General features: G+C 38.6%; 1 protein-coding gene across 3 annotated transcripts in view; it reads left to right on the top strand.

Moving 5' to 3' along the window:
• The first annotated feature begins 95 nt into the window (after positions 1-95).
• The window catches only part of invs (inversin), a 31,416-nt gene continuing 18,591 nt past the window's right edge, over positions 96-12,920 (top strand). For 2 of the 3 annotated variants that reach the window (XM_008432631.1, XM_008432628.1), the window contains exons 1-4: positions 96-224; positions 1,903-2,055; positions 10,437-10,536; positions 12,052-12,218. In XM_008432631.1, coding sequence (XP_008430853.1) covers positions 2,053-2,055; positions 10,437-10,536; positions 12,052-12,218 — 270 coding nt within the window. In that variant the 5' untranslated portion in view covers positions 96-224; positions 1,903-2,052. The remainder of the gene's footprint in view (positions 225-1,902; positions 2,056-10,436; positions 10,537-12,051; positions 12,219-12,920) is intronic. The other variant, XM_008432629.1, reaches the window with a different exon arrangement.

Here is a 12,920-nt window from a genome sequence, read left to right as displayed (position 1 = left end):
AACCCGAGCCGCACTTCCTGGTTATCGCTAGGCTTTTTGGGTAATGTAGTTTTGGGTACGTTGTTAAACAAGCGATATTCTCCACGGAGAGAACTCAAAACATGGCGAGTGAATTTTGCTGTTGCACTGTTACGGGAGTTGTAGTGTTTACAGCGTTTATCTAACGGGACGCCTAGGAGGAAAACTTTCTGAAGAGTTTTGTCTGAGAAAAAAGGATTCCGAAGGTAAATATGATTACAAACAGGACTAAACTGGCATGATACATTATCAACATTTCGAGTGGTTTTAATCTTAGACTCTGTTGAACCATATTATTAGTACGAAAAATATATTTCGCGAAACACAGGAGAGTTGCATCATTGTAGTTGGAAGTTTGCTATTCCCACATCTATGTGTAACACAGCTTTTACCCCCTTTTTATAACCTCATTTAAAAACAGTTTTCAAAACACAAACATAACTCAGGGATATGTTTGTGTTAACATTACTTTGATGATCTGAAACATTATGTGTGACAAAAAAGAAAAAGAAATAAAAAGACAAAGACGAAAATTTCCAGAATAAACCTAAATGGTTTATTCCAATTCCTTCCAACTCCATAAAAAGTTTATTTGTAATATTTGTTATTTCAAACTCACTCAAACTTTCAGATTATCTGGCTATGGTAAGCTTGAGTAAAAACATTAAGATTCCACTGCCACTTATTTACTTATTAACACAGAGATTTTAAATAAAAAGATCATGATCTAACTGCTTTTATTTTGAGTAGAGAAGCAACCATTTTTCCTACTGCTACTGAAATAATACACATATTGATAGTGTTATAGTTGTGTTATCTATAATATGTTTGTAGCTTTGAGTTTGTTTATAGTAGGTATTTATCCCCACAGTAAGTATTGATATTGATATAAAGACTCCAGCAAAAACATATAAGAAATAGCCATTAAATGTAATTTTACTTTTAGGTCCTTATGGCGCACAATTTCATATATTTTTGCCGTTTTGCTTTTTATAGATATAGCAAGTTGATATTAGCATATTAATTAGTAGGCTTATCTGCTTCTTAAGTCAGTGACTGTTTACAGGACAACTGTCAATTTAGCAAATGATGTTGGTCATAACATAGCCATAACTTAAAGCTACAGTATGTAACTTTCATGAAATTAGTTTTTTGCACATGTTGAAACTGCCACTCTGCCATGACAGTATGGCATCAGATAGTTTGTGAAAAAATTTGCTCCTCTGCCTTGTCCCAGTGCTAAACTAGTAACAACTAATCAGAGAGAGAAGGAGGGTCTTAGCCTTGTCAATCACCCTGGCATGTCTGCTCCCCCTCTATTATGCTTCAACTTCTTCCTGATAGCAGAGACTGTTGTGAATGCTAAGCTAGTTAGCATAGCCCCCGATGATAAACAGTTTTCCTATAAAGGTAAATTGTTTCTCCACCATTAGCACATTGAGTAGCGAATACACGAAGTTGATTGACAGTGCTGTGCCCTTCCTCCTAGCTCTGATTGGTTGTTTTTGGTGCATTTCTTAAGATGGCAATAATAACTCGGGAGGATGTGGAGGAGATTGATCTTTTCACAGATTATTTGTTAAAACTGTCACAACATGGTGACAGTTTTAACAAATATGTTAAAAAAAAAACATACTTCAGCTTTAATATAATGTGCTAAAAATAATATTTTTAAAAAACAAAATTGAGAAACCAGAAAAGACTTAAAATTATAGGAACAGAACAAGAAAAAGTTTAGCTGGAACATTTTAAAACCTCTACATATCCTGATACCGGTAAGGCACATCTGATAAGATCAAGTATAAAAACCAACAGTCTCTCTCATCCTTACGTCTGTCATCAGCACAGTAGCTGAGTTTTACTGGCAGTTATTTGTGTGGACAGGTGGGTCGGTCTCAGCGTGAGTGAGCGTCTTTCTTTGCTCTGCCAGGAGCCAGGATCAGACCAGGTAGGGGACCTGGATGTGTCTTCACACCCACTGAGGATGATCTGAACTGGGAAGAATCCTCCAAAGTGTCCCCCCTCAACAAAGACATGGTAAGAATCCAAAACCCTAAAGCAGCTTCGCACATTCAAATCCCAGAACCTTTCCTTTCTACTAAGTGTTTGTATATATGTTGGTCTCCAGTTTGTAATTACCCCTCAGGAGTTAAGACTGTAGAGGCAGCGTGTAACAAAGCTAATTGTGGGTGCTGCATCTCCCTAATTGTTAAGGAGATTAGATGTTGAATTGAATCCCAGCATTAATATTTGATGTGCTAAAGCTGTCTATAGGGGGGTTCCCAGTGTGGGACATAGTCACAGATGGAGAGAGGAAGAATCAGCTTCCTCCGAGGAGGAGAAAACAAACCACTGACCTGCTCAAATCATTCATCAAAAATTTCTATTCTAGGATTTTTTTGCGTTAGAAAGCAAAGTAATGTAAATTTGAAGTATTTATTACATTAATTTTAGTTTCCAGGGTGCTTTAACAGATATACAAATTGAGATGAATTTATAATTGCCCATGATAAAAGACAGATTCTGATGTGCAGTGCCATGGATTAAGTGTTCAGTGACTGTTTCTTGATTTTAACTATTCCACATTTCATCGCATTCTCACCACCAACAACTTTGAAGTATTTCATATGGGATTTGGAGTTTTGAACAAACCGCATTCATGTGCTGAAACACGCTTAGCTCACCTTTCAAACAAGACAACAACTCTTGACATATAGACAAAGCTACAGTGGAATGGACCAGTCAAAGTCCAGACTGGTTGCTTTCTGTTGCAAGACTTGAAACTCGATGTAATGTTTGATGCTCAGTCTGACTGAACCTCAGCTATTTTGCATAGACAAATTCAAATGTGGACAAACACTGAAGCACCATTCACAGTGCTGTTAGTTCTGTTTCCATTTGTATTTTTCATACACATTTTCACGAATATAAGACATTATTAACATGACGAGTTATGATTCAATTTTGGTTTCAGAGACTAAAATGCAGATATTAAAAATAAATTACAAACAGGAAGTTTAGCTTTGCACCAATTTGTTACTTATTAAGACATTTTAGGAGCTCTCTTGTAGTTTAAGTTGAAAAAAGAGAAACAATTTAATAAAACAGAACATTTGAAACATAATTTTTGCTGACAGCTATCAAACCTCTTCACTTGATTTTTTTTCTGAGGAGTTATTTTTAAGTAGCAGCACAAACCCGCCATCACTTTGATTCTGTTTGTTTCTTTTTCAGTTTTTTTTTCTCCCATTTTTCATCACTTCCATTGATTTCTTTTTCTGTTTGTTTTTCCATCTGATTACGTCCTCGTCCTCTGATTTGCCAGTGGGCACATTGCTCTCTGCACTTTAATTGGCCATTTAATTAGATCACAGTTTTAGTCCAATTAGACTTGGAGGTGTAGGGGCGAACGAGGATGGAGGAGGAAAAAGTCCCCAAGCTGGTCTATCTGTCTCCCAGCCCCCCGATTCATGTTCTCTCCACTTCTCTTCAGTCTTTTCTTCATTTCTTCATTTTACTGCCTGCACTGCTGTCTCCCCCTCTCCTCCCTCCTGGAGGCGTCTCATTAGTGATATAATGCGATGACACTAAACGCACCACCTCTTTTAGTTTCTGAGTGTCTGGCTGAACTGCACAGAGAAGGTGAGAAGGACTCTGAGCATTTTTGGTAGACGTTTCTTAAGAAAGTAGCATTCTTCTACCATTCTTAGACCCAAGCTGGAGACACACATGGTTTTAGCACTAACTAAAACCATGTGCATGCTGGACACAACCCTTCTGACTCAGTACAGTGCAATAGTGTGATATAATAACATCTGATGATGCTAAAGCATGCCAGTCAAATGCAGGAAAACACTCCTCTGTCCTTTTAGTTTCTTTTGCACAGAATTTAGGCTTTGTGGTCCACAACACTACGTCTTAGCCGGCTTTACCATACGGCAAACAGTCACAAACAACACCCAGGTGTTTGCAAATATTCACGCTTTAACTCTGGTGTTTGTTCTTGAGCGACACAAGCTAATCTTTGCTTAAGTCAAACACAGCATATCCTTTTTGGACTGCTGCCTAACCGGTTGAAGGCCAACACTTCAAACAGGGTTGTCTAATTTGAATGCGCTCAGATTAGTGGCATAAGTTTACAGGCTTTCATCATCAGCGTGAATGACACGGCCACTTCCAGCTAGGGCAATAAATCAATAACAATATATTTCACGATAGACATGTGATCAATATCAATAGACAAAGCAATATTGAATGATTAATTGATTATTGCGACAGGCTTATGGATACGGTTCAACATTTTTCAACATAGAAAAAAAACATATAAAATAATATAAAATTTAAAAAAAAAATTATTTTGAAGTTGTTAACTTCGTCCTGGATGAAGAACAGTTCAAATAAATCTTTAAAAGCCTGAATTAAATATCACATTTATGCTGATGCAGTGTATGTAAACCTCTGACTGGAGCTTTATGTTTATATGTGTTTTATATGTTAATAATCAGACAGCAGGCAGGCCTGTTGTAACCATAGGCATCACAAACTGACCCCTGTGGCTGTGAGATTGACAGCTGTAGTCCCGCCTAATTGCATTACTCTCCCAGGTGATTGGCTCGCGCCCCGGGGGCTCATTTGTCAGGATGCATTCTGGTAATGATGTAAATTAGCAGATCTATATGTCACTCAGCCCTCTCGCCTCCTGCTGATTGGCCCCGCTGTGCCCCCGGGGCTCGGCCCCCAACCAGTCGAGGGAGCTGGCTCATTGGTCTTCAGGGGACCGGGGAGTCCCCCAGAAATGGGGCTTCGCAGATTGGACATCCCTCTGGACTGATATTATCCTTCCTCCTACCTCTTTAGCTGTCAGTCAAAACCCAGGGCTTGTTTCCTGCAGCGTATATCTTTTTATCTGAAACATACAGACTCATTCTGAAACACACAGAGGGACATGTAGGTGGCCTAGACAGCGGATATAATGGCCCCACGTTGACTAAGAACATAAACACACTCTGTTATGACTCATAAACTGTAAATCTGTATGTTTTAAACTGTAAAAAAACTGCATGTGGGTGTGTGTGGGCTTAGGGTTGTGTAGTTCCCCCCTGTTTTTACACAGCATGTCAGAGCTGTCTTCTGTCAAAAGCAGACACCTTCACAGTGATGGACAGCCATGAAAAAAAAAAAAAAACGCTCTGCACAAACGTACACTCTGGTTTCTTTACCTTCTCGTCTCAATAGCACCTATTGACGTGCTGGTTAGGGTCTGTGTGCATGTACAGGCTGCAGTGTGTTTGTGTGCCGCACACCCGTAGTGTTGCTAAAAGGTCTCAGGGAAGCGTCTGGATTCTTTGTTAAAGTCACTTTGGTTATATGAGGTAGAATATGAATAAAGACTAAATAATGTCAGCATCAGCATGAGTCGATACTCATACAGATGCACAATCACTTGGTCAGGACCTCAGTCGCTGATCGATGGTTTACTCTGAGTTATTGTCTTCCTATTAACAAGCCGAGCGCTCCCCGAGGAACTCATATGAATAGCTAAATGAGACCACTCCAAACCTCTCAACGGGAACTTGTGTTGTTTTTACACCCTCCTTTGTTTGACTGCAGACACTGCATCTCAAAAAGCCTTTTTAGCCAAATTTGGACGCGCGGTGGGTGTTTCCAAAGCACTGCGTTTCTCATGAAACTATAACTGGCTGCATATGGCGGTCATGAATGTCCCACACACGGATTCGGATATTGACTCGTCCCTCTTGTGTCACTTTTCGGCCATATTATGATTTTTTTTTTTTTTTTTTTTTTTTTTTGCTTTTAAGATTATTCATAATCAATTTGCTTTATTCCTGCAGCAGCTGGAGCCTTTCAGGTTCACTTGGAAAATGTAAAGAAGAATCAGAACACAGTGGGTTGCAAAACTATTCAGAACTCTTGAACTTCTCCTCATTTTGTCATGCTACAAGCATAAACACCAATGGATCTTATTGTGGTTTTAGGAGATTGACGAACACAAAGTAGTCAAAAAAAGTAGAGCGGAAGAATATATTTGTTTGCAAATAAAAATTATAAAAGGGCTTTTTGTTTTTGAATTGAGCCCCACTTTATTCCGGTAGCACTGCAAAGATCTTAATTCATATTCAATTTAATTATCTGTAGAGTACCAATTTACAAAACATGTCATATGTGGTAATCCAAAATATGCTAAAGGTCTGCACATTGGTAGAAAAAACATGCAGTGGCAAGATCACAATCTATATATGTCAAAAAAAACATTAATCATAATATCAGCGAAAATGCCCATGATAGTTATGGAGGAGATGCAGAACTCCACAACTCAGGTGGAAATGCCTGGCAGAAGCTCTGTTTTTGGTTTGCTTTAAAGTCTGACACAGGATGCTGTGTCAATCTCCATGGATACAGCATCCTCAAAGTAAAACATGGCGGTAACATCATCATTCTGCGAGAAAATTGTTCTTCAACTCAGACATAGTTGTCACAAACAAATAACTCTGGCAAAACTGGAGAAAAACCAGCAGATGACTGCAGTGGAATGGTTAAAATCAAAGCACTTTCATTTGATAAAACAGCTTAGTCAAAGTTCAGACCTAAATCCAATTGAGAATCTGTGTCGAGGCTTGAAAATTGCTGTTCAAAAAACGCTCTCCATCCAAGCTTAAGCTATTTTGCAAAGAAGAATGGGTAAACATTGCTGTGTCTTTGAGTGCAAAGTGGCCAGAAATAAGCCCTAAAATACTTGCAGCTGTAACTGCAGCATAATAACAGTCTACAAATAAATGACTCAGGGGGGGCTGAGTCCAAACGCATGGCACACTTTTCTGATTTTTATTTGGAAAAGATTTACCTAGTATCATTTCCCTCCCATTTCATAACAGTGGTCGAAACTGTGTTAGTCAACATGCTGTAAAATACCTAAGTGGTTGTAGTTTAAAGTGGAAAAAAAAATGTGGAAAAATTTGAGGGAGGGAAAAAATTTTCATGGAGCAAGAAAAGTTCAGACTACAAGGAGAAACAAAGTCTTTGCAACATGATTTTAACATCAAATCTAGTAAAGCCCTTTGTAAAATGTCTGCTCTTTCTGCACATGTTTAATATTAGTAATTGAAAGCTGCATGCGTGTATGTGCACACTTCTGTCTGAGCAATCGTTGTTAATTAGAGATGTTTAGAGAAGCTTGTGGTTAATTTTGGTGAAGTGGCCGTAAAAACACTCTGCCTCTCACGGAAGATCACTTTCCATGACGCGGCACATGTTCCAAGCACTCACGCAGCGACATAATCACACACACACCTTTATGGTGCTGCATCTTCCATTTCTTTTCTACCTAAGCCCATTTTTCACACACAAAGATGTTCCCTGTGTTAGGTCCCTACCACCACTTGGCTGAGCGTGAGAAAGCAAGAAGCATGACAAGTAATTGCCATGCTGCACGCAGTGTCTACATGAGCGCTGTTTATGAGGTGACCAGAGGGAGGAAGAGTGGGACGAGAAGAAAATACAGCAGCAACCTGGAGGAGTTTCATCATTTCTTTGACAATTTTCAAAGATTCCTGGTCCTAAAAAGTGTTGAGTAGAGTAGAAAAGGTTGGGCGAAAGACTTTATGCCTAGTTCTGTTGTGTACAAAATAAACATCTGAGTTTAAAAATAAAAATCTCCAACCAGGTTCTTTCATGCTGGTATTTACATAAAAGCTTCATCCATTCATTCCTTCCATATATAAAAGGGAGAGCCAGTGATCAGGGGTTTCTTTGCTGATTTCTAATTGTCTTACTGATTTGTTTGTTTTTTTTGTCACAGTAAAACCTTGTCCTTTTAATAGACGCAGTAGTTCTGTGTCCATCACAAAAAGGTTCCAGGATTATTTCAGAGGATACGCCACTTACCTCGATCTGGTTTCTAAGGTTGTTCAAAGTCCATCTTAGTTGGTGCCGTTACTGAAAATGCAAATATTATTTTCAGTATTTGACCTGTGATTTGGGGATCTGAGCCCCTGAAGGGAAAATTGCCAGGTTCCTCTCTCTGATCGATTGATTGGTGCATCTCCAGTGCTAAATCAGATCTGTTTCTAGACACAGTAATGAAAATGTTTTCGAAAAATTCCCTCATTGTAACCAGGAGTTCGTGCCTCGAGCGTTTATGTGTTTAGGGGCAATAATTGATTTCTGTGTTTTGCCCCGCAGGGCTCATCCCCACATCTCCCAACCCAACACACAAACACACACACACATACGAACACAACCAGGCTTGCTGCAGTATTAATGAGACATGAATAAGACATGAAGAGAGACCCCCCTCCTACATGCTCACACAGGGTCCCCCCTCCCCAGCTGCTTCCTGTCTGCAGATTACCCAGCTTTCACTGGGTTCTGGTTAAGTGGGGCCAGGAAGAGATTTAACCCCCTCAGCAGGAGGAGACGTCCAGCATACATGTATCAGCATGCGCACGCACACACACACACACACTTTACGCCATCAGTTATTGGAAAAAAAATTCTTTTTTTTTTGTGCATCGAGGTATGTTTTAGGAATCTCAAATGGTTTAAAATATATATTTTTTAAATCCTGGTTTTGTAATTTAATCTGTAAATAATTAAACCTGAAAAATCTGATTTGGGCAAAAGTATTTAAGAAATTAAAAGAACTGCAGTAGTCTAGCCACGTAAGTGTGTGCACTCTTAACCTAAATCTCTGCTGAAGCACCTTCACATTTAATTTCAGCGTTCAGTCTTCTTCTATTTAATAAAATATTTGCCCATTCTATCTTCCTGATGTTCTCCTAATCTGTCAGATTGTGAAGACGTCGTTTGTCCACAGCCCCTGTTCTGGTCATTCTACAGAGTTTCTGTCAGATTAGGTCTAAAGATTAGAAAACTGTAATTTTCTTCTGTGAAGTTGCTCTTTTGTTGGTTTAGATGTATCCCTGCATTCACCACAATACTGAAAAAATGAACTCCCACCTAAAGGCTTTGGACTGACTGATAGTTGGAATTGTTCATTTAATTTCATTCGTACTCATGATGCCTCCACCCCCATCTGTTATGGTAGGTGTTGTTTTCGAGATGTGCAGTTTTGTTTTTGTGTCAAACATTTATTTTAAGAATTGTGTCCCAAAATTTCCAGTTTGGTTTTAGCAGACTATAGCTTATTCTTCCACAAAGTTTTTTGGAAATTTGAGCCACATGGTTTTGGTAGTTTTCTTTAGAAAAGCCATCATCAGTTCTTCATTCCTACAGGATGTCCTAAGATAACCCCTTGGTGGAAGACAGAAGAAATCTAGTTAAAGTAACATCACTGTTGGACAAATTCAATTCAAATTCAAAAATACTTCATTGATCCCAAAGGGAAATTAAATAAATGTCTAAACGCAATAATGTCTTCTAGACATGCATGAAGTTGTTGCTCAACTGGAAAACTCCTTTAGTGACAAACTGCTGCATCCTTGGTGCACAAAAGAGCGTTATCACAGATCTTTCCCAGCTGCTGTTAAGACCTTATAACCATCACTTTACATCCTTTCTGTTATTTGCACATCCTTCCTGATTTTTCTAATTTCTTGTAAATGGTTTATGTGTACAAATATACATATCTTGTATACCTTCTAAAATTATTCTACTCATTTCTTTTAATATGATTATGCTATTCTTGGTAACTACAATATTATTTATTTGTGTTATGCTGTTAATTTGCCTCTTCTAATTTTGCTTTTTCAGTGACCAGTTTCCATTTGGTCTTTTCTTCAACTTGGAGAAATGTCCAGATTTAGTGTTTTTTGCCATTCCCTGAGGAATTGTTTATTCTCCTCTCCTGGTTGATACCTTTGTACAGAGATATTATTTTGATTCTTTCAAATCTTGCTGTGAACTTTGGTTTTAGCTGAAGGATCTAATTGAGAAAATGTCGGGTATATTCTACCAGGATAGCTGAACATTATTAAAAAATTTTTTAGATTTGCTGTGATTGACCATAACTGTGAACTCAGGAAGGCCGAGTGGTGAAAATCTGATCAGAAACTGCTTTAATATGTAGTATTAGTGTTAGTTTTAATTTAATTGTTGCCTCACTAACATATTGAATTTTTACAGCAGTGTCAGGAGTGATTTTTAGATCTACTGCAGACTCCTCTGTGGCTTTTATTTCATTTGGACTACAGAAATAATGCAAATCAACCCCTTCACCTCCAGGTTTGCTAAATCGATGTTTTTCCTCTAAAATTTCTATCATTTTTACTCTCCGAAGTTTGTCTTATTTAATGCAAGCCATCTTTATAGAGAGCCACTGGTGTTGCTCAGAGCAAGGAGGACAGACAGGAAGCTGTCTCGGCTCATTATGTTGCCCACTCGATAAGTAAGCGTATGTTGCTTTAGGTTGAGTTGTGACCTTCAGTGTGTTTTTGTTGCAGGCCTCAGCGACGTCCAGCCCAGGATCAGCTTCCCCCGGCTCGCAGGTTCACGCGGCAGCTGTCAACGGAGATAGAAGCGTCCTCGTCAAACTCATCACAGGTGAGACACACGCTGGCGTTCATCAGTAGCTCCCTCTGCTGCAGTACGCTCTGTCAGTACTAGCACACCTGCTGAACATGTGTAAAAAGCCTTAAACCTCACAATTGAAGAATGTAAAACAGTCCCAACATTTCATTTGGGTACATGTTCAAATTCAGCACTTGGCCTCATGCAATAACATGTAGAGAAAGGAGCGAGGGGTTTCTTTACACAATCTGTGTAGATCAGCAACCGTTTTAGTCCATTTCCTCCTCATTCTTACAGAATAAAATTTGAGCCACAAATGTAATACATAGCAACATATTGTGAAATTCAAGGTGTGACAATCATTTAATTTCTACTTTTAATAAAAATAGACCCTGCACAAGAGAAAAATATACTTTATTGAGTACAACAAGGCGAGTTGAGTTCACATTTCTGAAACAAAGCACACAACCTCATTATTTAAAATCTTACCAAATCAAAAAGAGTGGCTGCAGAAAGTTGCATTTCCTTTTGCTTTTATGTTTAAATGCATTGCTTATATTTCTGTAATTCTGTATGCTAATGTTATTAAGAGACTCTGTGGGTTCATGGTTTCTATATTACTGGATCCCTATACTGGACAGTTGATTTTCTACCTGGAGAACAAATCAAGCATTTTCCGTTTCGTGGTGGAGGTGACCAGATTTTTATTTAAAATGTCAACGTTTCAAATAGTTCACACAGTAACATCCACTGTGACTGGGTTCTGCAAGCCTTTGTGAGAGGAACCAGTTAAATTCAATTTATTTACATCGCACCAATTCACAACAAATGTCATCTTGAGGCACTGTGCAAAGAAAATCATTTCAATTTAATCACACGTGCATTCTGATTGTAGTTAAGAATCAGTGCATTAAACTCATTTAATTATTTAAAGTAGTTTTAAAAGTTTCTGTCTCAGGAAATCACATTGCATCAAGTCAGTGACTTGCATCAATCGTCCAGACAGATTCTCGGCCCAAAGCATCACACATCCTCTACCATACTTAACAGTAACAGTGAGCAGGAGATGTTTCACTGCAGCTTGTTGGCTCAGTTAGTCTCAACTAAATAAAACAGACAGTTCCAGTTGAGTTTAGCAAATGGGATGTTTTTAAATTTGTGTTGGTTTGGGAGAAAAGGGCGCATCCAGCCATGTTTCTCAAAGTCTCAGTTGTATAAAACTTTTAAAATATTTTTTTACATTTTTTTTGTTTCCTGATTTATTCTTGTCGTTCCTGTTTTGAAGAGCAGAAGAGAAAGATGAGCCTCCTTATCATATTATATAAAGGAGAATTAATAACTAAAAGTTTCGAGATTAACCTAAAAAGGGAAAGAAAAAAACATAGTTTATTTACATTATTTAGACATTTTTAGTGAGTAGATGTGAAGAGAAGCTGGATGTGAAGGAAAACAGACGTTTTTGTGCATTTAAAAACTACTCTACGAGTAAATGTGTAAAACTTGTTCTTTCAAATGCAGAATAACTAACTCTTGAATGTGCATGTGTAGCGGAGCCCCAGTTGAGGGACCAGGAGGACCAGTTTGGCCGCACCCCCTTGATGTACTGTGTGCTGGCCGACCGGCTGGACTGCGCTGAGGTTCTGCTGAAGGCCGGCGCCTCGGTCAACAAGACGGACCACAGCCAGAGGAGCGCTCTGCACTTGGCAGCACAGAAGGTACCGACGCCCACAGACGCACAGTGGAGCTCAATCAAGCATTTACCGTTCTTTATACATTTTGTAATACATATGGCAAAAAAAAGCTGCCCATCAAAGTGAAGTTAAATAAGCTCATGTGGGGAGCTAGTGCCCCCTAGTGGCTGCCACCAAAGCCTGAGGGTTTATGTGTGGTATTATTGATTAATACGTAATGATTAAGGACAAACACTGCAGCTGTGAGTTTTTACTCTGCAAAAAACTTTACAAAGTATTTTCAAACTAGATTCTAGTGCAAATATCTTGAAATAACCTACAAGTAACTTTTCAGCAAGAACCAAGAACTTGTTTCAAGTCAGTTTATTCCTTAATATTGATGAAAAAGTACTAGTATAAGTGAAATAATCTGCCAGTGAAAAAATATATTTTACTCTTATTATATGGGGAAAATATCTTGTATTGCACTATAATCTAGGCCAAAAATACTTTTGTGTTTCTGCAGTGTAAATTATGCTTTTATATGTAAAGAGTTATTCCACTCTTTTGTAACACAGCTGCATGTGACAATAATACTAATCTTGCTACTTTTGATGCAGGATCATCATATCGTTAAGAAGAGATGGGAGGTAATAGGTTATTGGGTGGGATCTCAGCGATGGGAAGTGCATGTGTGTGTGTGTGTGTGTGTGTGTGTGTGTGTGTGTGTGTGTGTGTGTGTGTGTG

The sequence above is a fragment of the Poecilia reticulata genome, linkage group LG16 (assembly GCF_000633615.1).
Source record: "Poecilia reticulata strain Guanapo linkage group LG16, Guppy_female_1.0+MT, whole genome shotgun sequence".
In the NCBI taxonomy this organism is placed as follows: Eukaryota; Metazoa; Chordata; class Actinopteri; order Cyprinodontiformes; family Poeciliidae; genus Poecilia; species Poecilia reticulata.
This window is presented reverse-complemented; position numbering and strand designations above follow the sequence as displayed.